Raw genomic sequence first — 27,184 nt, 5'->3', positions numbered from 1 at the left:
GCCCGGGTTTCCCTGAACTTTTCCATCTTGACTCATCTTGCTCAACGCGGCCTTCAAATTGCAGGCGCCGGATACGAGAAAGAAGGTTTCATAAAGGGCAAGATTGACAGGCAGCGCGGGTGAAGAGCGAAGTCGAAACCACGGTGGCGCGGGACCACGCCGAACAATTTTAGGGGCCTCGGCCTCGCTTTTCAACACGCTTCGCGTGAAGAGGCGGTTGATGGTAGGGGTTCCGTCGAGTGCGAATTACGAGTAGTTATGATTGGCACGGCGAGGACGATGTTGGATCCAATGCAGCGGAGTTGATCTTAGAATATCTGGCCAAATTCTCCGCAGGCTGAAGGGATATCGCTCCTCGCCATCTTGCGAGCAACATCCTTTGAGTTGGGACCCCCTTATTCAGGGGCTGCAAGGTTCCGACCCCATATGCTGGTACCTAGCCGCGTCGTCTTAAGCCCTGCAGATCATCCGTTAGCGTCTGGCTAGGCCTGGAGAAGCGAAAGGTTCGGGAGGGTCTCGCCTGATCCTGCACAGGGCAAACCTCCAGCATGTAATTGAGCGCAGCCTTGGAACTTTGGGAAGAACCCGTCTCCCAACATGAACTGAGAATATTGGCGGGGTCCAGATCAAGTATCGTGGAGTGATCTGTAATCCTCGAGAATACTGCTTTGTGTCTGCGAGATACCTCGCTTGAAGGTCCCTTTTCCATCTACCATTTCGCCTTCTTGGGCTGGGCTAACTTTGTTGCCTCTGCCTTAAGCACGCTGCATCTGTAAGTTGTACCCCAGCTAGCTAACGTTCCAAATAGATACCTTCTTACAATGACAGCTCCACGTGTCGGGCTTCGGAGGGGCCAAGAGACCGGTAGAGCCTTTTCTGCCTGGAACAAAGTTGGCACGTTTGGCTCTGTAAACCATCCATGAAAGTCAATTCGTCAAATGAACTTTGTCCGCTGATAAGTCTAGAGGCGGATTGTCCAAACTGAGTCGAACGACTTTGGGCAAGAGGCGCTTCGGGCTTTCAGCAGAGATAGAGTTCCTGGTCACCCAGCCAGCATGTGCAGATATCTTGATGGTATCCAGATACGTTCTCGCTGTTTCAAAGCTACGAGATTGCCCGCTGCTTGGTACGGCGAGTGTGTAACAGCGGCAAGCTAAGTTCTCAGCAGGAGCGTCTGTTTGTGGAGAGTTCGGACAGACATCAAATATTCCCACATGGTAAGTCGTGCTTGGGTTGTTTTTCTTTTCTCGTAGCCGCCCGATCATACTTCTCAGTCGAGTGCAGGAGAGGCAGAAGTCTTCGACAAATGTTGCAGTACTGAAGCGTTTCCGCTGCGAGGGTGGCACATATATCGGTGCTTAACATCTCGACTGTTTTAGACGAAAGCCAACCGGGACAAATAAGTGCGCAGGACGTGTTGTAGTGCCGCCCGGTGAGGTAAATGTGACTGACACCCATCTTCCTTGTATTTTGAATAGGACTTACCGTCTCCAAGGCTATGGTGCGTACTGAGAAAATGAGTCCTAGCAGTCTACGAGGAGGCCACCGAAGGAATAGTCCTAGATGCTTCGGGGTCAGGCCCATACGCGGTTTCCAATATCTCCAACTCAATTCTCGTCGAGAGGCCCGTTTCGATTTGCGGACGTCGCAGATGTATGGCACTTTTAGAATGTGCAAGAGAGCACCGCTGCACTGATGGACCTGGTCTTTTGGTAAGTCATGATAGCGGATTGCATTGGGGAGGGCAGAGATTGGCGAGAACGGCTTGATTTGGCATTCGATCGGTTCGTAGCGAGTGGTTGTGCATCTCCGCTAACAGAACGTGCCGCCATCGTCCTGACCCGATCAAACCTTGAAGTATGATATTAGGTCAAAGTGCAGGGTCTAGTATGGTCTTGCATTCGAGGGGACAGTTGTGCTCCTAAGGGCCGGGGAGCGTTGTGGCTGAATAGAGAATGACAGAAACTCGATGCGGCCTCGCAGTATAGGCCCAAATAGCGGCGGGAGATATTCGACCACCAAAAACCTCGGGTGCGGAGAAGATTCGTTAAAGTGGCGGGAATTTGTATCGGGGACAGATTTCCAGAAGAGTGCGCACCGCAACACACTTCAGATTTGTTTATGACAGCCTGTCACTCCATTCACTACACTATTCAGACGTATCAAGACTCGAAACACCATCAGTCACGCATCACAAGATATCTCACCCCCCTTCCTCGGCCAGGATGCAGCGCCAACCCTTCTCTCCGCCTCAAAAATCCCCTGAATTATTCCACCCTCGCCCTCAGCACATCTCACAAGTCCCAATGATGCGATCCCCTCCGCCTCCTGCTTCACAGAACTCGTCACAGCCCCAGGTGAATAGCTATGGGAATCCTTATCAGTCGCCGCCTGCAGGGGGAGGTGGTGGTGCAGGGGGAGGCTTCGGTCCCAACTTCGGCTTCATGAGCGACCCGACAGCCCAGATGGGGTTTCAAGTAGGGCAGCATGCGATGAAGGCTGGACAAGAGTATATGGAACAGAATGTACGTGGGCACCTCAGTGTCAGGACACATTACTGTGGCTACAGTCTGGCGCTCGTGGAGTATTCCAGGTGGAATTGACACACGCTAACATTTTCCTCTGCCCAGTTGAACCGCTACATTTCCGTCTCGGCACTGAAACACTACTTCAACGTCTCAAACTCGTACGTGGTACGGAAACTGCTACTCGTCCTATTTCCCTGGCGGCACAAGCCCTGGACGCGGCAACAAGCTCGCATGACCACCTCCTCGACCGCCGCCGACGGCACAATGACCCAACAATCCTATTCCTTCAACTACCTCCCGCCCCGCGACGACCTCAATTCGCCCGACATGTACATACCGATAATGGCGCTGATCACCTACATCCTCCTGTCGACCGTGCTGGCCGGGATCCGGGGGTCATTCCACCCGGAACTGCTGGGCAGCATCACCAGCACGGCGATTTTCGTCATCATCTTCGAAATCATCGTCCTGAAGATCGCCATGTACATGCTGAGCATCAGCAACGACTCTCAACTTTTGGACCTGGTGGCCTATTCCGGCTACAAATTCGTCGGGGTGATAGTGACACTCTTCTTCAGCGAGCTCCTAACCGGCGGGAGCGGGACGAACAACTGGGTGGGCTGGACCTTGTTCCTGTACACCTGGTACGCGAATGCATTCTTTCTGGTATGTACACCCCCTTCTTCTACCCTGGATCGATCCCCCACCATTTGCACAATCTGACAGGTGTTTAAAGCTAAGGTCGTTAAAATACGTCCTCCTCCCGGACGCCTCTTCGAGCGACCCGACGGCCATGGGCCGAGGCGGGAGCTCGTACACGGCGGCACGCGCCCAAAAGAACCGCCGCACGTATTTCCTGGCGCTGTACGCGTTCGTGATCCAGATGCTGTTCATGTGGATCCTCAGCCGTGAAGAGGCCGCCGTCAAGACCGTGGCCAGCAGACTTGCCGGTCCTAGAGTATAGAGAAAACCGCACCTGCATACCAAAATGCCTAATGAAAATGACAAATTACACATATTCAGACACTTTTTCTACTCTCTATATATGTGCTTAACAACTTTTGACACAACCCTCCAAGCCTTTTTTTTTTCTTCTACCGGCCCGCGCGTCTGGATTCCACATGGAGATCCCAGACCGCCCTGGAGTTACTGTAGTATGCTGTTCCCCCCCGGGCTTTATGGTCAAAAGTGGCCCAGCAACCTAAGGTAGGTAGGTACCTAGGTACCTACCTAGGTATGCAATGTGTCAACCTACGCTATACCAGGGGACTTTCCTCCGAGCTGCGCTTCGTGCTCTCCTCCTCGCTTGGTTACTGATGAACCCGCCGATTTGCTCTCGTTTCCTGCCTAATGGAGGGGTGGGGAGTGATCCGTCGTGCAAATGATGGCCAATGCTCCAAAGGACTTACTTTCTCTGCTTTCTCCGTCAATAACTTCTCATGCGCAATCTCTAGCCTCTCCCGGGCGGTGCTGGTACTAAATGCGGGTGATGGTGCCCGGTGGTTGCAGAAACTCAAGGTACCACCGAGCGACCGAGCGAGCATGCTATGCCTCTGTGGAGGATTCCATGATCCACGATGGCTTGTTTCACCAGGCTATATTGATATATAACACGTACACACATACACAAGATCGAGGCTAAGCATCCGACCGGTCGAAATCTCCCATTGGCGAGGCTTGGCGAGGCTGAGATTCCAAGGGAGGACGTCCTCCTACATCCATAGGTACATGCCAAAATCCATAACAGACCGATCTCTCTACCTCCCTGTGTCCATGTCGGCGTGGTTAATTCCCCCGGGGCCCGAACCCTCGTTTCCATTCTAGGTAGTTGTTTGGTATGGATACTCCATAAGGGTTAGGATATGTAACAAGCAACGCTGTCCACGGATACCGGATATTGTGACAACTAACAGAGGATCACACACAATACTTGTAAATCCAAGTGTCTGCGGGCCGGGGCGGAAATCCGGACCATGTGATCGAGTCAGTGACCTGCTTGTTTAATCATCGTGCCTCACTTGCTCTTTGGTTGGTTCGTTACCTATGCACGTTCGCGCTTCGTACCAATGCGCGTTCCAGACGCAGACCCTCCACGCATACACAAAAATGGCAATGGCTCTTCTCCGTCGGAAAGTTGAGCAGAAGAGTGGAAAGGCGACCGGTTCACCTGTGTATCGACCTGCTAACCCACCCCTTTGGGTCGCTTGACTTCCAGAAGAGAAGAGAGCAGGGGAGAGAAAAGATTCCAACATCGGACTTCGGCCTCGGAGATAAAGTGAGCCGGTTACGTTGCATCAGGCTGTGATGATAAGGCTCCAGGGTTGGAAACCCAACCAAGGCAGAGATGAGGCCTTGTTCACGCAAACCAGTGACGACAGTGACACCCCGATAGAACAGTCAACTACTCCTTACCAGGATCCTTACCAGGAGGTTTCACCTACCGCATATGTCTCTGATCTTCCCCGTGTCGGCGGTCGACGATGAAGTCAAGGATCGTCCCAATGTGGCGGACACTGAGAAACTCAAATCCGGCCTGGAAGTATGAAAGCCCGGCACCACGTCCTTGTCTTGCGTAGTCGTACATGAAATGCAACGACCAACGTGCCAATCAACCAGACATGGATGACGACCAAGCACCTGATCTGCTCGAAGAGAGCCAACCAAAGCATACGAAACGTACCGGCCCTCTTGCGCGGGGCCAACCACCAATAGACATCAAGGGGTAGAGATCTCCGAAAGCGCGCCGGACACGACATGATATCCTCTCCTTCCTGCCGACAGAAAGAAGACCAGTATCCCGGTAGGACAGCCATCCCGTGCCACTCCGCTTTTGGCAGATGGATTGCATAAAAGCGCCCAACAGCGGGTCCGCCTTTCACGAAGGTCGAGGTCCCACGAGGTTTGACGATCTCTGGTTGTCTCGCGAGTGTCGTCTTTAGCCAGAAATGCACTGTACCCACCGAAAAAGAATGTTGCTCCGTCTCTGCCGACGAGAATCACCGAACATCTGCCCTGACTCAGGATTATTGACGACCGAAGACAACGATTATCGCCACCCAAAGATAGCCAACCTGTTTCAAGACCCTAATACAAAATAACCGAATTGTAAATGTTTGATAGGTACCAAGATCGGATATGTAGACCGCCAATAGGGAGGACCTTGACTCAGGAATGCAGTCAACGCTCATGGGCTTAAAGAATGGACGTGATGATGTTTCGGAGGGGGGCTGTCCGAAATCCTCGACTATCCCCGTGGCCATGGATGGAACACGACGGGAACGTTGTTGACGTCAATTTCTCCCCAAGAAAAGATCAACCACATCGAAGCGAGCAGCAGGGGTGTCGAAAAGATCATGGTCCGCTTGGTGAGGAGCATTCGTCGTTCAGAGTAGTAATCCTGATACATCGACTGGCTGATAGTCAGCTTTTCGATGACAAAGGGCTTTGACACGTTGGTACTGCCGGAGAAGTTCCAAGTAGGCTAACTTGGAAGAGCTCAGCCTGCGAGCGAGTTTCAAACTCCTCGCGGGTCGGATCAGGATCGTCCACACTCCCCGGGAGCAGCCTCTGGGTCCATGTCTGGCAGCACAAAAAGTCAGCATTCTTGTAAGCGATTCTGAAAATCTTGCTCAAAACCGGGGGTTCGATCTGCAAGAAGGAGCGACTTGGCGGTTGTTCGAAGAGCTGGACGCTGAATCAAATTCAAGCTAAAACTCCTCTTTTATCCTCCACGCATGGGCTGGTCTCAGGTTAGGTGCGGATGGGCCGCTCCAGGAGCATTTGTCAGGGCATTCAGACAGTCGTGATAGGTCTTCGGCAGTCGCACCGTAATCAAGGTACCGGATTTCGTGGGGCCAGCAAGGGCAAGGGTAAAAGCCTCGAGGAGACTCAACTCCGCAGTGATGTGTGGATGCAGTCTTAGGACCGGGAGACTTTTCGTCCCTGGGGTTCTCAGAGCAAAAGGCACGATCAGAATTGCTCAACAATCAACGGACTAGTTCGAATGTCCTGATCTGTAGGGTGGTCGGAGAAAGTCACTTGATGATTCAAGTCAACAAATCCCGGCGTTATTGGCTGTTGCTCACCTCAATTTGCGCTTTGTCGTAGATCTGCCCATCGAGAGAGGCATGTGGGTTTTGGCAAGCCCCAGCCCAGATCGCAGCATGAAGAGTTTTCAAGAGGGTTCTGCAACCCCTCGACGCAAGAGCCACACGATTCAACAAAAACACGGCGATAGCATTGACCAGGGGCCTTTTGCTCGGGCACTTTTCTCAGCGCTAGATCGGGATCTAATGCCGCGGGAATGTCTGTGGAATGACTGCCCGCGCGAGTCCTGAAAACAATCTACCGGCCAGCCGTCGTCTCTGCTTTGGAAGAACCCTGTCCGAGGCTTAGGTGGGGTCCTGTTAGCTCAGCAATCCCTCGAAAAGTTTTGCTGCATATGTAAGCAGGGGATTACTTCGGAGCGAGTCCAGCGAGGTTGCCCTTGGTATGGAGACTGGGATCCTGCAGATGGCGCGTGAAAGTTAGTGCAAGTTTCCAAGAACATGTATCCAAGCTCGCTTCCGAGGTGTAATCCTTTCAGGCTTAGCCCTCCCCTAGTCGAGCGGTGTGAACGTTGCTAACTTTGGTGCATAGTATACTTCGTCCATGTCTGTAGTGGACTGCCTAATTGAAGTCAAAGGGCAGCGAAGGGCCCCAGCCATTGTGAAGAACGTGGTCTCATCACAATGGCAAACTGTGGAGAGCGGACCAGCAAAGATCCGCAACCCGCCTTCACTCTTGGAATGCTCCCGTTCTGTAATGGAAGCTTCATCGCCGATCTGCTTGGTTTGATTATGAGGGAGTGCGTCTTCCCTTGCGGACTGGGTTGAAGGATCTAACTCGCGCAGTTTGGCGAAGCGATGACCATGCAGTCTCGAGTAACCGTGCTCAAGTCTGGTGGAGCCGCAAACCCTGATTGGTGAAAGGGGGGATACAGAAGCCTGGTAGGGCCCCAAATGTGGATGCTGCTGGGGAGCTCTGGTGCGTACCTAGGTAGAAGCAGGAGGATGACAAGGCTCATGGGGGTGATGTTAGTGGGGGGAGGGCCCATCAGGACTGCTGCAAGAGGACTCGTCAGAGATCAGACCCAGATCGACGACATGTCCCTCTCCACAGCGACAATACTTAGCACACTTCATTTGCTGCAATCCAAAGCACCTCCTTCACTGGGCCTGGTGATGATGACTGCAGGGAAAGGGGTTCTTTGAGCAAAGAGAGCATTGCATCACGCAAAGCATGTTCTCACTGAGATTTGGTCAGCCGCAATTGGCCCGAATCGCATAATGTGACCTTTGAGAGATTCCACCACGACCCCATCCGAGCGCGGAATTCCCCCAGGTCGACCGACATTATACCAAAAGCCTAGCATGAGCAGCCGGAGATAGTATGTCAGCCTGTATGCGGGCTGCTAGAACTTGCTGAAGAAGATGAGAGGCGGCGGATTGGAATTGAGGATGGTAAGGGGGTCGGGTCTGCAAGTGCGAGCTGCTCTAGGCAAGACCCAAATGAGGACGATATGTTTTGGCCCCCATCTTCTGAAATGGGACTTTTGGCACGCTTTTGGGGTGTGTGACCGGTAGTGAGTGGTGACTCGGAGGTGGGCCACATGGCTACATACGAGTAGTAGCGGAAGAGATGGCTCTAGCCCCCTCGCAAATAATACGAGTAGGTGGCACCCGTGGTGGCTCATGGAGGGTATGTCGTCACGTGGGGGCGAGAGACTTAAAGCCGGCGCTTGTCACGACTCACAAGGCTGGCTGTACCACGTCTCCCCCGGCCAAGTAAGCATTGTGTTTAACGTTTGCGCCCGTTACTCGGTGCCGCGTATTGTGAGCCGATGTTGTGGGTAACGGGCGTATGATGAATCAGGTTACATTGGGCCACTTCCCGATTCTGGAAAGCATGGCCTCGATTATCGTTTGTTCTTGGGAGGGCCAGGTGGCCCAATTCCGAGGGTTTTCTCCTGTGGCGTCCATAGCTGAGAGGGGCCAGATGTCTGTCTGTGTCTGTGTCTGTGTATTGTATCTGGGGGAGTGTATGAGGTATGTCCAGATGTGGTGTGGTGGGTGGGGGGGAGGGGGGTGTGTGTGTGAGTGTGAGTATGCGTGTGCCTTTCAAGTTTCAGCCCGCCCCTTGCACGAGATTGGACAAGTTGTGGAAGTCGTGTCGAGGGCGGGAAGGGGCTTCTAGAAGAAGCAGAGCCATGGGCGGCATGACAATGGACAATAGCGTTGACGGTTCGAGGAATCGAGTCAAGTGCACCTTCTGACCTAGGACTGCAACGCATGCGACGGTGGGGTATAAGGTGTAGTTCGGTAATGCGAGTCCTTTGGTAGAGCCAGGAGCAAGGAAAAGGGGAAAGCGGAAGAAGACGAGGAGAAAAAGGGAGAAGAACAAGTGTCACCCAAAGTGTTGAAGCCTGCGACGCCCGCGACGCCTGCGCAGCCTGCGAAGCCCGAGGCGGCAGGTGGAGCCACATTTGCTATTTCCGGCAAAAGGTCAGGGTTGTTGCAGCCAATCAGGGCCCAAGCCTTGTTCCCTGAACCAGCATATCATTAATCAGCACCAGCGCCAGTTCCTGCACAAGCCCTGCACAAGCACCGCCCAAGCACCACCAGCGTCACCACTACCGAGCACTCTCTGGCCGATTCGCATTTTGCCCAGCCTACCACTTACCCGTTGGCTTGTTGTATGACGATCCAGCGGCTTGGAAGGTCTGGGGGGTGCTTCCGGAAAAGATGGCACCAAAGGGGGGGAGCGTTCAAACCAGACAAGTTCTATTCCCCCATCAGGAATACTAAGGAGCTTCGGTCCCGTCATTCAGTCAAGTCAGTCAGCAAGAATATCAACCAGCTGGTGCCAGTGCTCGTCTGCCTGGCCCGTGGGTCGACGTCATCTCCTGCCAGTCTGCGAAGCACCGAGAGTGAAATTGATTATACGGGTGGTGCTGCGTGCTCTGCTACACCATATCCGGCTCTCACAGATCGGATCTGACCAGTAGAATTTGGTTATATAATCGTCCCGCTGTGAGGTGAGGTGAGAACAAACCCCAAGACAAGCCCAGTCAAGCCCAGTCAAGCCCAGTCGATCTTTGGGTGGAACAAGGACTCGCCTGTTTTTCTCCAAGGGCATGCATGCATGCATGAATGAAGCCCATCCTACCGGGGCTTTTTCTCGCTTTTTCTCTTTCTTTTCGTGTGTGAAATGTTTTTGGGGTCGTCGTGCCATCCAACCCGTATCGACGCCAAAAAACAAACCCAGACAAAAAGCACCCCCGTGCCGGGTCGCCTTTTTCTCTCGTCATCCAGGAACCTAGCCGAAGCTCGAACCGGGAATTCTATGTCTGCGTGTGGGTGGTTTGCCAAACGGCCATGCATCATCGTCCGACCCCTTCGTTTCCTGAATGGTGCCTTTTGCAAAGCAGGTACCGTCAGCGCTATGCGACGCGGGTTGAAGCGTGGTAGGTTGCCAACTTTGGAAGCAACCCGTGGATCGACGCGGGCAAGCGGCCAACCCAAACCCTCGGCGGCGATCGTCATGTCATGGTCGTTTGGATGAATGACTCTGCAGAGCCTGACAGATGACAATGTTCATCCAGAAGTAGAGTGTCGTGTTTGCCCTAGCGAGGTTGACCTGAGGTCTTGGGAGACGCTTGACCCGAGTTGCCAGTTTGCTTTGTATCATACCCCAATAACCGAATGCTCACCCGCCGTTTCCCAAGCCCACCTCCGGCGCCGTCTCTCCGGTTTCAGCTTTTGCCACACACGCGCCCTTCCCTTCCCGTGCTTCATGCTTCCTGTCCTGTCATGTGTTGGTTTTGTTTGTCTGGTCTTGCTGTGATGACCACCGCGCATTTGCGCACTCATCAGAGCGAAAGGGAGGGGAAAGAAACCCCCAGAGGGTTTAGAGTTTACCGACGGAGAAGACCTAGATCCATTCAGTGTCGCTCAGGGACCGTTTGTCAGATATGTGCAGAGAGGGAGGTGGACAGATAGACAACTAGAGAGGCAGATAGAGAAACAAGCGACTATCACCCCCAGCATTCAAGTTGTTGGCTCCATGGGCCTCGTGATCATCGTCCCCTTGAGCTACGAATTGACTCAATCACACAAACTCCTTGAACTCAAAGATCATTAATCAGTCGAGGCATAAAGATGCTGGGACTCCAGGGCCGCAAACACCTTCGGCCTCTAACGTGATGTCATGGATCCTATTTTGTTTATGCCCTTTAGCTCGCCATCGATTCTCAAGACGAGGAACCAACCCCCCTCCTCCCCTTCCCCCCCCTCGGTTCCGATCTAGCTCGCTAGAACTTGGGCAAATCAATGAGTGAAAAGCAAAGGGAAATAGGTCTGTTAACGGGTTCCAACGCCCCCTTGGCATCGAGGGCGGAATTGCAGCCTCTGATTCGTATGCCAGAAGCGCCGAGGGGGTCCCTTGCCGGAATAGGAAGATAACAATCTCCTCCCTGGTACATACACTCACCCCTAGCGGTAATATTTCCCTCGGCCAGAGCCGGCTTTTCGTATACCCTTTCTCGCAGGTCGCTGGAGCTGCCCGGTTTTCCCACCCCCCTCCCTCGACTTCTGGTTTCTTTCCAGAATTCTAGACGAGACGGAAAGTTTTGGGCTGGGTTTCCAGGATAATGCCACTGCCCGCGGAGCCGCACCGATCCTTGGCCCGCGAGCGCTTTCCGGATATCGTATTTCCCTCCCGGGTGCTACACAGTTGATAATCACAGACAAGGGAGGGAAACATGATGTCCTAGTCTTGCGGTATTGACTGCGGAGCCAGACCATCATTGGGAGCCATGTCCACCCCCGGGAATAGCAATGTGTTGGGAATGCATTTTGCGCCAGCAAAAACGTAATAGCATTTAGAAATCTCGTACAGAGCATCGTACAGTTTCATCCAGATGATGGTACACCCTGAGATCCCTCATGTCTCTCTGCCCGCAGACCCCCTATCTACACAGCCCAATCGTGCTCCTGGCATGAAAAGAATGGAAAGCATTGCTCAACTTCCAGTCGCAATGCACCCCAAACAAGGGAGAGAAAGAGAAAAGAAAATCCAAAGCGCATTTCAGCTGTTCCGTGAGACCAAGATTTGTGCGTGGTGTACAACAGCCGAGAACCTGTCTCCGCTCTGCCGCATTCCGACGTTCTCCCCAAAATGTTCCGATCCCTAAGCGCTCCTGTAGGCCGTGCTGCAAGTCCGTCCCGTAGTCCCTGTCCATCTGAAAGTAAAAAGATGAGAAAAAAGAAAGAGAAGAAAATAGATATCAAGACCAAGACCATTTGCTTGCATAGTATAAGCGCTTGGACGGGGTGGCGAGAAAGGAAAAACTGAACTTCTCTTTCCTTTTTTTGCCTCTCGGTCAATGCCGACAGCCCACTTCTCCCAAGCTTAATTTCCAGTGGTGCTTGGAGCCTTGTCCCAGTGCTTGAGCATTTGCCGAAGGGCTCGAGTCCATTCCGCTACACAGGCACTGACCAGGCGATCGAACTCTTCTTTGGTAGGCCTGCGACCTCCCCAGGTGCTTGCCTTGGAGGCTAGAGCACGGGCGTGTTTCGCGATGAGGTTTCTGAGTAGTACAAGTCAGCCGGTACGAAAACGATCCCGAACGGACGAGGGCTTACTCCTTTTCCATCTTCACTAGAACTAACCAGCAGTAATTCCAGCTCCGGGTACTGCTCGGGTCGCGCACCACCATCGCCTTTGCTTCATCGAGACACTCGGAACTGAAAGGATATGTCCTGGTCAAGCCGCGAAGCTCATTCAGCAGGTTGTTCGAGTTCACGTAATGAGCCCATGCCGTGGTCATGGGCTCGGTCACTTCGGCAGAATCCAGAAACGCAAAGATCTTTTCGATTCGGCGTAGCTCGGTGATGGTGTTGACTCGATGGGTCCGAAGAGACTGGATCAGTTGATCCTTGTTATTCTGCATTGTCTTGTCAGCCTTCAGATTCCGGCCAGCCAGGAGTGCGCGAAAAGAACCAGATATTCAAGCAAAATATACTGGAAAGAGAGTAGAGGAGAAAGGAAAAGAGCGAGAGAAAGAGAAAGAGAGAGATAAGGGCAAAAAGGAAAGATTTCAGGAACGCCCACAACGCCAACTCGCACACATAGGAAATATTACAAAAATAAAGCCTGGACTGACTTGGCTCATTGAGCGAGGATCAGCTGGTGTGCCAGGAGAAACAAGCTGATACTGCTGGGGTCGGTTGGTCGACACCGTTGTCGGTCCTGGCCCTGCGGAGCGAGACATGGCGCCTTCGAAAGGAGAAGAGGGGGATTGATATGGTGTTTGTCGGGATGGTGACTGCTCTGAGAATGGATCACCCGTCGGCGGTTGCTGTCCTGGAGACAGGAGCGAGGGACTCTGGGAACTTCGTCCGGCAGGATGAGATGGCAAAGCAATGCGTCCTGATGTAGAAGATTCTCCTCGCTGACGTGGTTGAGGTCTCCTGGACGTATTTGTACTTGTGCTCCGGTCGCTCCTCGAGGCTTCTCCGGAGTAATCGTCCATAGACAGCAAGCTGCAATGCAGCACACGGTGTTCTGGACCCGGTAGAAGAGTTTTGGCGGCCCTTGAGTAATCGTGATGATATAACCCAAGGCGGGTGGAACACGACACGACTCGCTCAAGCAGGGAAAGGGGGGGTATGTATGGTATGTATGTATGGGGTGTATGCGAGTGAGTGAGTGAGTGTGCGTATAAGTGCGTGCGTGCGCGGGTGTGTGTGTGGACGCAAACTTAGTCAGAACGCAGCATTGGACGATGATGAGGAGAGACTGTAGAAGGAAGCGGCGCGCAGTGTAGCAGTTGAATTCAAACGAATGGAACAGACCAAGACAGGGACAGAGGCTGACACATGAGTGCCCGCAGAGGTATTATGACTTTCTGGCAGAAGCGTGATGTGCCGAGCAAAGCAGTTAGCAAGTCCGGTAATCTTCTCCATTGAACAACACCAGGTCAACGACTATAGCAATGATTACCACCTTGGGAGTCTGGCACTGTGCGGCTGGAGTTAGTTGTCTCTCTGCTCCCCGCCACACACCGACGCACGGTAGGGTCATCATCCGACCGAGAAGCTGCTACTACAGCTTCCCAGCCCAGATCCAACGTGATGGGATGGGACAAGACCATCGTTCCGTACCCTCAGCCTCAGGCGTTCAGTGTCCGGGGGGGAGAGAGGTGGAGTGGGTAGGGAGACTCTTTGGCGTCATCTGGACCAGGGTGAGAGTCATTGGCTTTGGGACCACGTGCCGGGCGCCGAGATCTGACGAAGGGCCGTTTCAGGGAGCGAGCGAGCGAGGGGAGGAATTGAAGAAGGGAAGGCCAGGTGGGAAGACGAGAACGGACATTGGCGAAGGAAGGATTGGTACGAGCACAACGGAAAGACGTAGGGGTGGGGGGCGGATGGAACTAGTCGAGAGGACAGGGTCGTTGACTTTGGTGAAGATGAAGACCTGAGAGAGAGGAGACAAGGAGAGACAGAAAGAGTTGAGCTCCAAACAGCTAGAGAGGAGCAGGAAGGAAGAAAGGGAAGAAAGCGGACGTCACTAAGCGCGGGAGGGTGGAAGAGCGACACTACTAGGTAGGTACGAAGGCCCGAAGGCCCGTGGTAAGGATGGCAAGATGGACAGGCGGGATTGAGAACGAAGGTACTAAAGGTAGATTGTCTTGCTCTGTCTTGCTCGGTCTCGCTTCAAGTTGTGGCTCTTTCAAAAGACGACCGGCGATCTTGGGTCCAAAATGGAAAAGAAAAAGTGGTCGCCCGAGAGTCAAAGAGTCAAAGAGTCAGAGAGAAACTGGTTGGTTCGTCAATCGTCCACTCGAATCCGCATAATGGCCGACTGCTGTTTCTGATGTCAATGACTACTACTACTACTACCACTACTACTACCCAGGTAAGATACTAGACATCGTACAAGATGATAGCCACCAGTGGGCGACCAGCACCAAACAGAAGCTTACTAAGGCCCGCCCGCAGCAATGCTACGTACCGACAAGTCGACTCCCGAGTCTGTACTCGGCACATAATACATACACACACACACACACCGATCTGGCCGAACCTAGCCTCGTTGGGGCTTTGGGGTCCCATAATAATCATTAATATGCCTCAGCCTCTTCATCGGTGCGGCTGTGCTGCTGAGTCTACTCCCTAGAACTACCTAACTCCTATACTCAGTGGATCCTCAACCCAAAACCCTCGCTGTCCGTCGCCGCATTGGGCATTGGGCATTGGGCATTGGGCATTTGCATCTACTCGTACCGGTATCCGTGGATCCCACTCTTCTGCCCTACGACTAGGTATTCCGCCCTGTTGCAGCCCTATATCTGGCCCCCTTCTCCTAGTAGTCCTGGTCTATCGGCGTCACCAATCCAGTTCTAGCCACTGGCCAAGAGCTGACCATCAGATTAGCCACCCCCATTCCACCCCCTTTCAGGACCTCGTATACACAAGTCGATCAGATTAGCGATCTTGACATCGCCAATGAGAGACTAATTGGTCAATCGAACTTGGCCCGGTCCGCAAGAGATCTGACTTCCCATCAACCCAGCGACTGCCGTTACATCGTGAGCCGAGCTGGTGCGCCCTGCGCAGACCTCTGCGGGAAGTGGGATCGCGAGGCTTTGGGAGGGGGCCGTCGCAGGGCTGGGCACGTTCCATGAGGCAGGGGAGCTCGTTCCGCGCCATGCTAGTGGCACCCCCCGGTAGTTGTCTGGTGTGCATCCTAGCACCAAAGCCGCGTGAACGGTGGCTGCTTCACCTGGGGCCTCCGGGTCGCTGGCGATAGTCCTGGTTACCATACGGGTTGGAAGAACCTCCACCGCTACTGTAGTTGTACGCATAAGGATCCTCTCCACCCGTCGACCAAGGCTCTGAGGCTGAAATGTAGGGCTGAGAAGACCCGCTCCGAGATGGCGGTTGATGAGTCAAATTTCCGCCCGAAGGACCATAAGACGCCTGACTGCCGCCTCCCCCACTGCTCATACCACCGGATGGACTGTTTCGTCCGCTCCCTCCGCCCTGTAACCGAGCGCGCAGCCGATCACGAGATCCCAGCGCGGCAGCGTTGGTGGCGGGATTGGTCTGGTAGCTTCCAGCCCTTTGGCTTGGGAGAGGGCGGGCGCTGGGGCTGGGTTGTGTCACAGACGTCGTTCCGCCACTGTTGCTTGACTGCGACCGCGCAGAATCATTCGAACGCAAAGAGTGCGGCGTTGGTCGACCAGCCCGCAGACTCTGAGCAGGAGGGGCCGCCGGGGCAGGAGCAGGATCCCACAGATCCGACAGTCCGCCGCCGCGGCCCCCAGATGGACCTCTCGAGTGTGTTTGCTGGACCCCGTACTGAGACCCGTATGTATTGCCATATTGCCCGTAGGAACCCTGCGGCTGAGGAGGAGGTGCAGCAACGGGCTTTTTGGGATCAGGTGGCAGCCACTCGGGAAAGGGCCGTCCCTTTTCTGTGTAGTATGCTCGCAAGACATTCGAAATGTGTGAACAATCTTCGTGGTCCGGATCGTCTTCTTCAGAGTCTCGAGTCGTCAGAGCCTTACGCAGGGTCGCAAATCGTGAGGAAAATGTGCTCGACCATGTCGATGTTGCGCCGGGAGTGCCTGCGCCCTGGGACGTGGGCTGTGGGGTCGACGAATTCGAGGTGAAGTAGGAGAGATAGGACGCCATGATTTCAGGAGATGGAGGCTTCGGGATGGCTGTCAAGCCCTACAGTGGCTAGTGGTGAGCAGGACCTGCAAGTGTTGGACAAATGTTGGAGGAGCAGTTGAGATTCGGTGCCGCGTGCCTCGTCCAGCGTCCACCGTAACGAGCACCAAGATCTGCCTTGTCCTCTCTCCTCCCCCCACTTTCAGGAGCTCGGCCGAGAGCCTTGCGTCGTTCTGCCGAAGCACACAGCTCAGCCTCGTCGGACTCCCACCAGCTCTCACGAGAATTGAAGAGAGTTAGTTCTACATCATTTCTGGTGCTCGGACCTCTGGGCCAAGGTCTCCTTGATGTTCACATGCATAGCTTCAAATGAATTCCGGTCTCTCTCTCATTGCGCTATATAGCTTGGACTTTACGATAATTGGGCGGTTTCCACGTCCGTCTAATGACCTTCCCACCCCAAACTGGCACAAGACTGATCGCTCCCACGGCTGCCACTCTCCAAGCCCAACTCCAGCTAGCCATATATGCCAAGTCGTAATAGTCCCCAAGGAAGGGCACGCTCGCCGCATAGAACGCTGCAGTGCCAACAATACAAACAATCATGATGGGGTGCCAAGTCGTCACCGATACAGCCACCATGATAAGCTCATTCAGGATTAGGACGGTGAAGCTGACGCTGAGCATGCGAGGCCCGTCGACTTCCCCAACTAGGAGCTGCGACAGGCCTTGGATAATGATACCCTGATATACCGACACCAAGACCCAGGTAAAGAAAGTTCGATAGCTCAAGCTCTTCCCTGACTTGAGTTCCTTGTATAGTTCGGGGTAGAGGTTGGCTACTTGCTCATCCACGTCTCGGTCGAGTACCAGGGAGAAAACGGGGGCCATGGTGTAAACCGTGGCGTAGCCGACCATCAGCCAATCCTTGAAAAGCCCCTTGGGGTCAAAGTGTCCAGCGATGTTATACATCGTCTGACACACGCTGATGATCAACCCACGGTGGATGATGAATTGAGCCAACTTCGCGGACCGCTTGTAGCTGTTGCGGCCATGCCAGACCAGCAATTTCGTCAAGTAGCAGAACTGCTCAATGCTGAAATCGGCTGCCAGCGAGGCCTGTCGTCCTTCTTTGCCCACAATCCCAATCCCCACATCCGCGGCTTGGATCATGCTAACGTCGTTGCCGCCATCCCCAATGCAGCAAACACGCTTCTTGGTGTGTTTGCGAATCAACCGCGCCACGTCAGCCTTCTGCGTCGGCGAGCAGCGACAGGCAATCACTGCTGGTAACTGGACGGCTATTGTGATGAATTCATGACGGAAGTGGCTGAGCATGAGTGCCAGTGACTCGCCGTCGATGAGCAGACATGATTCACTCTGATTGCGCATCACATCCAGCGCGTCCTTGCCCTGTGCTTTGGCTTTAAGCTTGGCCATAGTATGGATATGCTGGCCTCGTGCGACCAAGCGAGCTGAAATCGCTACGCAACGTGCCGTCTCGATCTTGTCACCAGTCAGCATCCAGATCTTGACGCCAGCGTTGCGGAGCAGTTCAAGAGAGGGCTTGACATCCTTTTGCAAGCGGTCTTCGACCCCAGTAACGCCCAAAAGCTCCAGGTCATGCTCGAGATACTTCTTCACGACAGCAGCCATTCCTGCATCTCTCTCGCGCAATGCCAATGACGCATCCGCATACTCGGAGGAGAAATTTCTGTACTGCTCTAGCGACAGCTTTTTGCGGCCAACAACGAGTGTGCGAAGCCCTTCACGGGCCATGTTGGCCGTTTCTTCGTCCAGCCAATCATTCGCTGCCACAATGGAGCTCATTACCGTGTCTGCACCCTTTTGGAAAAACCATTGTTCTTCTATGTGAGACAGTCCGGGCACTTCTGAGGAAAGGTGTACGATGATGCCCATGCGCTTGCTGTCAGAAGTGAAAGGGAAGATTTCTTTGATCTCTGCCCGGATGACCACCTGCTTCGTAGAGACGCTTTGGAGGACAATGCTCTCTCGGTCACGCTGAAGGAGACGTAGACCAACACTCTCGGTAAATTCGACAATAGCAATCTCATCCGGCGATGATGCTTGGTAGGATACTACTCTTTCTCCATCAACTTCGTCCGCAGTAGGTGTGACATTGTGGCATAGTGCAAGGGCGAGCACTAAATCGCGGACGCGGACACCTATTTCGCGTCGAGTCTTTGTCGTGGCGCCCAGCTCTGAGACGTGTACGTCTTGAGTCTCACCAGTTGCGAATGCTTGATCAACGTAGGCCGCGACTTCTTCCATTGCCTCTCCTGCATATGCAACCGTACCAACATGGATCTTCCGAAGTTGCATCTCATTCTGGGTCAGTGTTCCAGTTTTGTCAGACAGCAGGTACTCAATTCGACCTAGGTCTTCAGGAATAGTGCTGGTGCGTACAACTGTGCCTGGAATTCCTTTGTCTTGGTGAATGAAATAAGCATACACCGTTTTGGCCATGTCAAGATTGACACGGAGGCTGATTGGAATGATCGTCGAAAATAGAATCAGGTAGATCGTGATGGCCACGTACCATGGCTTCTTGTTGGATGGCTCGAACCCTTCGAGTGCGACAAGAATGATGGAAAGGGTCAGGGTCATGATGCAGAGAATTTTGGTTAAGTTGTTGATTTCCATTTCCAACAGACCTGTTTTGGACCTTGATGGTGATGTGGACAGCGCAGATCGAGTTTGCTTGCCGGTGTAGATGACCACGCCATAAGTTACGGTGCTAGAGGCCAACACAGTATTGGCCCAAGCCGTGTTGTCAATTGTCAAGGGTGCCGAGTTCTGTCTGTTACCCACGGTGCGGTCAGGGTCATTTGAGCTTGGGCCGTCTTCTGCAGGGCCGTCTTTGAGCACATGGGGATCATAGGCTGGTGCTAGACTTGGTTGAAGCTCCAGAGTCCCTATGAACTGATTGACTTTCTTGTCGGGAGCACCAGCAGTAACCTTGAGACGTTGTAGATCTTTTAAGCTGAGGTTCTGACTCAACGGGCTCGGGAGCCGGAGCTTCCAGTCAGTCTCCCCATCCAGCTGATCCGTCCTGATGAAGGTCTCCCCAGCAGCCTGAGCCGAAGGAGCTGTTGTGGAATCAGAGGTCGCATCTAGCGTCAGTTCCGTCAGATGACTCTGAAGGATGACAAGATCCGCAGGCACCCTGTGGTTCTTCTCAAGTTTTAGAACATCGCCAACTTTAATATCTCGCGACCGTTTGTGGACTTCAACTGCACCGTCCCGAGCGGTATCGGAGAAGGTCAACACAGTGAATAGTTCGGCGTTTGCTTCTGCATCCCGGCGCCGCCGCACGATGTCGTCTACCGCTTCTTTGCCAATCGAGATTGATAGAACCACCGCCAGAGGCACAATATATGTAGACATGTAACCAATCCGCAAGAAGGGTATGATCTGAGACAAGGCGACCAGGAGGAAATAGACGTTTAGGAAGAAGGAAAATTCGTTGTACAATGTCCTTGGCAAGAAGGACCATGCGGTGTATTTGGCGTTGGATACGACATTGGTAGGAAACCGCTTCTTCTGAGCATGCCCGACGCTGACCTCGCGCGATTCCTGGCTGCTGAATTCCTGCTCATTCTCACGCATGTCTGCCAATTCTTGTCTGACGAAGTCTGAGATTTGCATACTCTGACGGACACTGGAGCGGCGTGAGGCGGTGTCCCGACCATGAGAGATGCTCTCTTGTCGATTCACCCTCTGGTATCTTTCCGGCCTGACATTCCAACCGACTTGGTCTTCCGACCACAGTCTTACATGGCCGTTGCCTTGTGTGTGTCCGGGCCAGCTGCCTAAAAGCCCTTCCGTATCTTCTGTGCCATCATCTCCTCTGCCCCGTTTGCCTGTTGACGGCCATAAGCGACTGCTGCCAAACCGCTGCAGTCGCTGCAGCGGAATATTTGTGGAGCCGTTTACTGGACGGCGGGCACCGGGCTCAGAGGAATCGTCCGCTCTCGAACGACGGGAGGAGTTAACAATGGGATCTAGTTCGTCGAGATCGAGATCGTCATCGGAAGCAGAGTCTGCGTCTCCGGTAGTGTGTGTGGTGTTGGGAGGAGACATGCTCTTCCCCTGTCATCCTCAGGAGTATCGTCAAGTGACAAGAAGGACTCGGAAGGTTGGCTAATGGATATTCGACTTGGGTGCACACTCGTGCGTGTATCGGGTGGAAGAGCACTCGGTCGACACAGATGCGTCCTGGACTTACGGGAATAATGTAGAACAACAGGTCAAGTAGAGCAAGACGTCGTGGAAGAAGAGAAGAAACACGGATGCCTGGTCGAGGCAAGACATGACATTTTGCCTAAGCAAGCACTGCAGGCGCAGTACGGAGTAAGTGATCAAGAAGCGCGCCGAGCCGCGCTCTGGCTGAGGAACCCCTAGGACTCAGCCTGGGGCCGCCGCTTTTAAGCCCACTCGCCCGCTAGCCTCTCCCTGGCGTGCCTGGCACCTGCCTGGGTGGTCCCAGACTCCCAGGTCGAGGTCCTTTGGCAGTGCCAGCCTGCGCCCCAGTTGGTGCCAGGTCCTCGTCCGTATCCGCACCTCATATCCGCTCGCCGCATCTCCATTTCGTGTCTAGAGAAACAATCTGGCCCTCTCTTCACAGTCATTCACATCACTAAAGACTCGTCAAATCCTCCGGGAATCCTTTCACGGTGCTGAATCACATACTCCACCCGTGAAGTCCTATTCTCTGCGACATGCATCAAAGGCGTTGCTAATTATTTGTACATGTGTGCATCCGGATAATTTGGACCAACCCCCTACTCTTTGCTGACTGGAACCAGTATCGTCGTTTCTCCCGGAGTCGTAATGGACACAGCGACGCACGCCGAAGCAGGCTCTAGAGAGCCGACAGAATCCATGCAATCCGGTCACTGGCTTCCAGCCCTGCGCCCTGACACCATCGATGAGGTTCATGAGGAATCGAAAGACGAAGAGCCATCGAGCAGGAACGGCGATTCGAATCCGTTTGGCCGGACGATGATGACGGTGGTTCCTCCAACTCCTATTTCACAACAGAATGGGCATTTCGGTCTTTCGACGGAAGATGCATTCACACAGCCGAGCATTGAAGATAAGCCTGCAACGGGTGTAACGGGCGCAGCCCTGTCTAACGGGCAGGGGACGCATACAACGTGGACCTCTCAACCTTCAGGCGGAAGTCTTGAGAGCGATGAACTTCCGTCTGATGATGACAATGAGAGACTCGATCCCGCTTGGGGAATCAAACGACTCGACACTGCACATATTCTTGACAAAGTGCATCGCTCCACGACATTTCCCGAGTTCAATCCGCCCGAGACCGCAAAGGACCAACCCTTTATCGACACGGCGAAGAATGGAACGGTGGTGGAGATGGTTAACGGCACTACAGAAGCTAGCGAGGCAACACGACAAGAAAGCGGTGCCACGGAGCCTCAGAGTCTGTCCTGGATGAACGATGATCATGATGGGACACGCGACCCTCAGTCGTGGACGATTCCGGCGCAGAGCGAAATGGTTGATGAGGAAGCTGTGCGCTTTGAAGAGGGCGTGCCGCTTATCCAGGCGGATGAGACGAGCCCTGCTGATCCAGGGGCCCCGGATGAAGGATCACAACAAAATTCCTTTGAGGCGGCGCAAGATGACGAAGAATCGACCTTCTTTTCGAACATCAGCGGGTCTTCAGCCACTGTTCCGCAAAACCCTTCCCTTGACAGGAAGTCCACCGCTCAGGTGCTGAGGTCGCTGGATCTACCTAATGATGATAGACAAGAGTCTCCGCCGACGTCGGCATCCGCCGAAACCTCTTTCTTCGACGAGCTTGCCGCCGGGACAGCGTCTAAAGCGGACAATAAAATGCCCGTCATCCCGGAAGATGTTGACGCTATGTGGGCAGAAGCACTTGGAGACGAGGAGTTTTTAGTGGAAGATGCCGACGACCTGCTTCCTGATTCCGAGCCTGGATCGCCGTCCTCTTTTATTGCATCCTTACAGGACTCATCCACCGTACCTAATATCCCGCCCACAGAACCGGCACCAAACACTGTCCTCCAACGACAAGTCCAACCTCGAAGGGAGAGCTCGGTCAACTCATATGCGCCTCATCAACCGTCTACCTCTGATATGCTTCAGCTATCACCTACAACACGTACCACACATAACAATGTGGGACTGTCGCGTCCTGAATTGGCTCCGATGGGTTCTTTCCAAGCCCAGTTACAACAGGAAGCACAATCTCAGAACGTAAAGAGCTTTGTTGATCAGGCAAAAGACGGTTATAAATCTCCGTATGATCTGCCCCTGGAACTCAGCAAATCAAGGAAGAGAGCCCATGTTCCCCAGCCCGTCCAGACAACAAGGTCTGTTGCGCCGCCACCGAGGAGTAGCAGCCTGTCCGAAAAGCCCTTACAATCACCTTTCCTTCCGAACGTGCCACCGATGTCAGGATCTGGCGTTATGCCACCTCCAGCACCGTCGCCCGCCATGCCGCCGCGAAGCGTCTCCGCCTTTGCGTCCAGCAGGCCCGAGGCACCGACATCTGGTTCTTCTTCAAGCTTCTTCGAAGAATTGCCGTTGGCATCAAAGCCACGACATACTGGTCGCCACACTCCTCAACATACCATGGTTGCTCCTCCGCCGCCGTTGCCGGCACAAAGTCCCCCTGTTGCTCCTCCGCCTCCTCAACAGCACACTTCCCTTCCTGGACCCCCTGATCCATATTCTCAGTATCAGCTGCGACCTCCCGAACGCTTGGATCCTTATGCAAATGTCCCGCTGCAGCCCCCTCCTGTACCAGCAGCTACAACTGCCAGGTATTCGCCGGCACCTGTCACATCAACCCTAGGCCCTAGGCCGGGGCCATCTCCTCGATATTCTCCAGCGCCTCCCCCACAAACTGCAACTGCACCTGCGGCAAGGTATGCAGCACAACCGACGCCACCACCTGCTCCATCTCAAAGCGCAGCAGCAATGCCAAATAAACCGCCATCACAACATCCGCATGCCGGGCCCGCTATCCTGCCTTTTCAGCCTCGGACCTCAAGTCCACTTGCGTATCACAAGAGTTCAGTGGATGAAAATGTCAACGGCGTACCTCTTTCAGTCATGCAGACTTCGCCCCCGCCTGCACCTGCAACCCAGCTCTCACCTCCTGGTACCACTGCATCTTATCCGATAACTTCCCCTGACCGAGATGGCTTGGTAGACTCTAGTCAGGCTTCAGCTACCAGACAACCCACCGGCGAACAATTACTTCCTCCACGCCGATCACAAACTCAATCTCCCTCCAAGCAACGCCCTCAAGGAGCGTTTCCTGTTCACTCGAGCGACATCATCAACCGTCCAGCCTCTGCATATGGACAACCGCCACCCAGAAGGACCATTGCCCCAATGGAGCAGCATGTTCCATCCGCAAGGCCTAGTGTCCGAGCTCGAGGACTAGCTCCGGAGACTGAGTTCGTACGGCCTCAAGATGACACGCAATTCGACCCTTTGGAGCGTTGGAAGGGTGCTCCTTTGTTCAGATTTGGGTTTGGCGGCACCGTTGTGAGCACCTTCCCGAAACTTGTGCCCAGGTATGCGACGGGCGCGGTACGACCTCAAATCAAGCCTACAGCTGGAGCAGTGTCGATTCAAACCGTGAAAGATGTGCTTCCGCTGGCGGAACTTTGGAATCAGTTTCCTGGCCCGTTGCGATCCAAGTCCAAGAAGAAGGATGTTTTGTCTTGGATGACAAATTATATATCTGGCATGGAGACGGACACCCCGAACATTGTTCATGCTCCATCTCATGACGGTCCGAGTTCACGGCATCATGAAAAGGTCTTGCTCTGGAAAGTCGTTCGTGCCCTGGTGGAACACGATGGATCCCTTGATGGACCAGCACTGAAAGCAATCAATCTCCTGCTTTCCCCTGAGGTCCATAATGTGGATCTGTCAAGTCCAATTCAGTATCGCGAGGGTGAACCGGCTTCCGGTATCTACAGACCTCCTGGTGCAAATGTGCGCCCCGACTCAGTGGACCCAATGGCAGTTGAGACTTTACGAAAGCGCTTGCTCGGTGGTGACCGGGAGGCAGCTGTGTTTCATGCTATGGATAACCGCCTGTGGTCTCACGCACTCATCATATCTTCGACAATGGACCGTTCAGTCTGGAGCCAAGTGGTGAGAGAGTTCGTGCGCCAAGAGGTGAAGACTACCGGCGAGAACACTGAGTCGCTCTCTGCTCTATACGAAATCTTTGGAGGTAACCTTGAAGAAAGTATAGACGAGCTAGTTCCGCCGTCTGCTCGTGCCGGGCTCCAAATGGTGAGCAAAGTCGATGCGGGTGGACCAGCAAAGAATGCTCTGGATGGACTGAATCGATGGAAGGAAACTTTGAGCCTCGTGCTGAACAATCGGTGTCAAGGCGATCATCAAGCGTTGGCAGTCCTTGGAAAACTCCTTGAGGATTACAATCGCATCGAAGCGGCACATATTTGCTATCTCTTCTCCAGGAATCCTCACAGACCGGTTCTGTTCGGTGGGCTCGATGAAGATCATGCGGCTATCGTCTTGCTCGGCGCAAACCACAAAACCCAGCCCTTCGACTTTGGCCGCGACCAGGATGCTATTCTGCTCACTGAAATTTACGAGTTTGCGACGAGCATTCTAGCCACCGGCGCATCCTTATCATTCATGCCACACCTTTCTGTTTTCAAGTTGCAACGAGCGGCAGCCATGGCGGAATCCGGATTGAGATCTGAGGCGCAATCTTATTGCGATGCAATCGCGTCCACATTCAAGTCGAGCACAAAGATGTCAGCATATTATCACCCGCTATTCCTGTCCGAGCTCGATGATTTATCGAACCGCCTCAAACAAACGCCAGTACAAGGGTCGTCGTCCTGGATTGGAAAGCCTAGCCTAGAGAAAGTCGGAGGCTCTATGTGGAATAAGTTCAGCAGTTTCGTTGCAGGCGATGATAGTGACGCAGAATCCAAAGGCTCAGGAAAAGACGCAGTCGATGCAGGTCCATTTGCGAACGTTGCCGGCACGCCGTCGATCAGCAGACCCGCATCCCAGTCGGACATGTATGGATCTTACCCACAATCTGTCCCTGCAACAGTTGCTGGATCCAGATATGCACCTAACGGCATGCAATCAACGCGATCATCTTCAGAGCTCACGCGTGGACGACCGTCTCTAGATTCTCAAAGATCACCTCCATCGACGTCCCACTCCCAGAGCAATCACCAATACGAGCCAATGAACATGTTTCAGCATGTCCAAGCACCGCCTGCTGCGAACCCTTATCAAGCTTTTGCCACAGCATCGCCCCCAAATGCTTTCCCGCAAAGCCCTCCGAGGTCTTCTTACGCGCCGAATAATAGTGCTCAGTCAGTGTCGGCAAACCCGCCTCCCATGCACCCGAACACGTACGCGCCAACTCCACCCGCTGAAGATGCTATCCGACAATCATATGGATATACTTCCGAGCCGGCTGTACCATCCCAGATCCCCGAAGAACCAGCGTCTTATAGTGTCTATGAACCGCCTCAACCTGGGGACTCTGAGACACCTCAGCAGGATGTTGATGCTGGCATGGGCTTTGAAGCCCCGACACAGTCTTATGGCTACGAGCCTCCTACTGGCGCCGGCTATGTTCCCTACGTTCCGGAGCCGGACTCCCCAGAAGAAGCACCTAACGAGGTAAAGTCTAAGAAGAAATCATTCATGGATGACGACGACGACGACTTCCCCCGGATATCGCACCAGCCGCAGGACTCCGAGCCGAAGTCTTCAGTAGGAGATGATACAGCGCGCAAACGTGCGAATGACGCCGCAGCAGAAGCAGCCTTTCGTGCTGCAGCAGAAGCAGATGCTGCTCGCGAAAAAGAGAAGAAAGAATCAAAAAGATCATCATCGTGGTTTGGTGGATGGCTGGGAGGAAAGAAGGCTGAAAGCTTGGATGCCGGTCCAAGCAAGGGCGTTGACCAGAAGGTCTACAAGGCCAATCTAGGCGAATCGAAGATGAAACTGTACTTCGATAAAGAACTTGGGAAATGGGTGAATCCGGACAATCCGGACGCAGCAAAGAAGACAGCAACCCCTCCACCTCCAAGAATGGGTGGCACCCCCGGACCTCCTAACAGCTCTGGAGGGCCTCCAAGGCCACCAATGACATCTACACCTCCTATCTCGCATCCGAGTATGCCAGGCCTAGGAATGGGGCCGCCATCAGCACCATCGAGTCGCGCTGGTACTCCTGCCGAAGCAGCTGGAAGTTCAGCAAGGCCCTCGTCACAGATTGGAGTTTCTGGCCCTCCCAGCGCCACCAGTACCCCGCCAATCGGTCACCCTACAACACCTGGCCTTGCTCCACCACCGCGTCCAGCTACAGCAATGAGCAATGCTAGCAGCATTGATGATCTGATCGGCCCAGCAACGGGACGAAAGCCTGCGAAGGCTGGCAAGAAAGGCCCCAAATCGGGCAGATATGTGGATGTGATGGCGCAATAGATCTTTGACGGAAGAAACATTGAATAAAGGACTTCGGGCTCTAGCTACTGAGCGCCCATGAAAAAGAAGATATGGCTGTAACTGACTGTACAATAATTTTGGTTGTTGATGTGTGTACATGTGCTCTTGAGAAGAGAGGCGGATGCAGTTATGACTGCATGCTATCTATCACTGGCGATATGGGGTCAAAGACTCGGTAATGGCTCCCGGGGGTATACTGGCTTATAGCTTAATACTATGACTTGGTCCTATTTCCAGTTCTACGATGGATCTCCGTGACCTGCATGTAATACATACATACCCACCTAGGTCCCTAGGTAGGTAGTAGATAGGAGCATTTGGACGCCCTCGGCCTCGTCGGCTCCTAGATCTCAGCCTTGCGACTCTGGCACCACGTGACCACGTCCAATT

At 53.7% G+C, this 27,184-nt stretch overlaps 5 protein-coding genes across 5 annotated transcripts; 2 read left to right on the top strand and 3 right to left on the bottom strand.

Moving 5' to 3' along the window:
- Positions 1-2,225: 2,225 nt before the first annotated feature.
- Z520_06110 (uncharacterized protein) lies at positions 2,226-3,492 on the top strand (the record flags this gene model as incomplete). The annotated part of the gene is made up of 3 exons (XM_016776612.1): positions 2,226-2,525; positions 2,631-3,194; positions 3,265-3,492. The coding sequence occupies 3 exons, from the start codon at positions 2,226-2,228 to the stop codon at positions 3,490-3,492; spliced, it is 1,092 nt and encodes a 363-aa protein (XP_016632154.1).
- An 8,486-nt stretch (positions 3,493-11,978) lies between these two features.
- Positions 11,979-12,519, bottom strand: Z520_06109 (uncharacterized protein; the record flags this gene model as incomplete). Its single annotated transcript, XM_016776611.1, has 2 exons — positions 11,979-12,156; positions 12,212-12,519. The coding sequence occupies 2 exons, from the start codon at positions 12,517-12,519 to the stop codon at positions 11,979-11,981; spliced, it is 486 nt and encodes a 161-aa protein (XP_016632153.1).
- Positions 12,520-15,349: 2,830 nt separating this feature from the next.
- Z520_06108 (uncharacterized protein) lies at positions 15,350-16,267 on the bottom strand (the record flags this gene model as incomplete). The annotated part of the gene is made up of 1 exon (XM_016776610.1): positions 15,350-16,267. One exon carries the CDS (start codon positions 16,265-16,267, stop codon positions 15,350-15,352), a length of 918 nt encoding a protein of 305 aa, XP_016632152.1.
- Positions 16,268-16,642: 375 nt separating this feature from the next.
- On the bottom strand, positions 16,643-20,350 carry Z520_06107 (uncharacterized protein; the record flags this gene model as incomplete). Its single annotated transcript, XM_016776609.1, has 1 exon — positions 16,643-20,350. The coding sequence occupies one exon, from the start codon at positions 20,348-20,350 to the stop codon at positions 16,643-16,645; it is 3,708 nt and encodes a 1,235-aa protein (XP_016632151.1).
- A 750-nt stretch (positions 20,351-21,100) lies between these two features.
- Positions 21,101-26,773, top strand: Z520_06106 (uncharacterized protein; the record flags this gene model as incomplete). The annotated part of the gene is made up of 1 exon (XM_016776608.1): positions 21,101-26,773. One exon carries the CDS (start codon positions 21,101-21,103, stop codon positions 26,771-26,773), a length of 5,673 nt encoding a protein of 1,890 aa, XP_016632150.1.
- Between the last annotated feature and the right edge of the window lie 411 nt (positions 26,774-27,184).

The sequence above is a fragment of the Fonsecaea multimorphosa genome, assembly GCF_000836435.1.
Source record: "Fonsecaea multimorphosa CBS 102226 unplaced genomic scaffold supercont1.11, whole genome shotgun sequence".
NCBI lineage: Eukaryota > Fungi > Ascomycota > Eurotiomycetes > Chaetothyriales > Herpotrichiellaceae > Fonsecaea > Fonsecaea multimorphosa.
The sequence above is the reverse complement of the archived record's forward strand: the minus strand, read 5'-3'. Positions and strand labels throughout refer to the sequence as shown.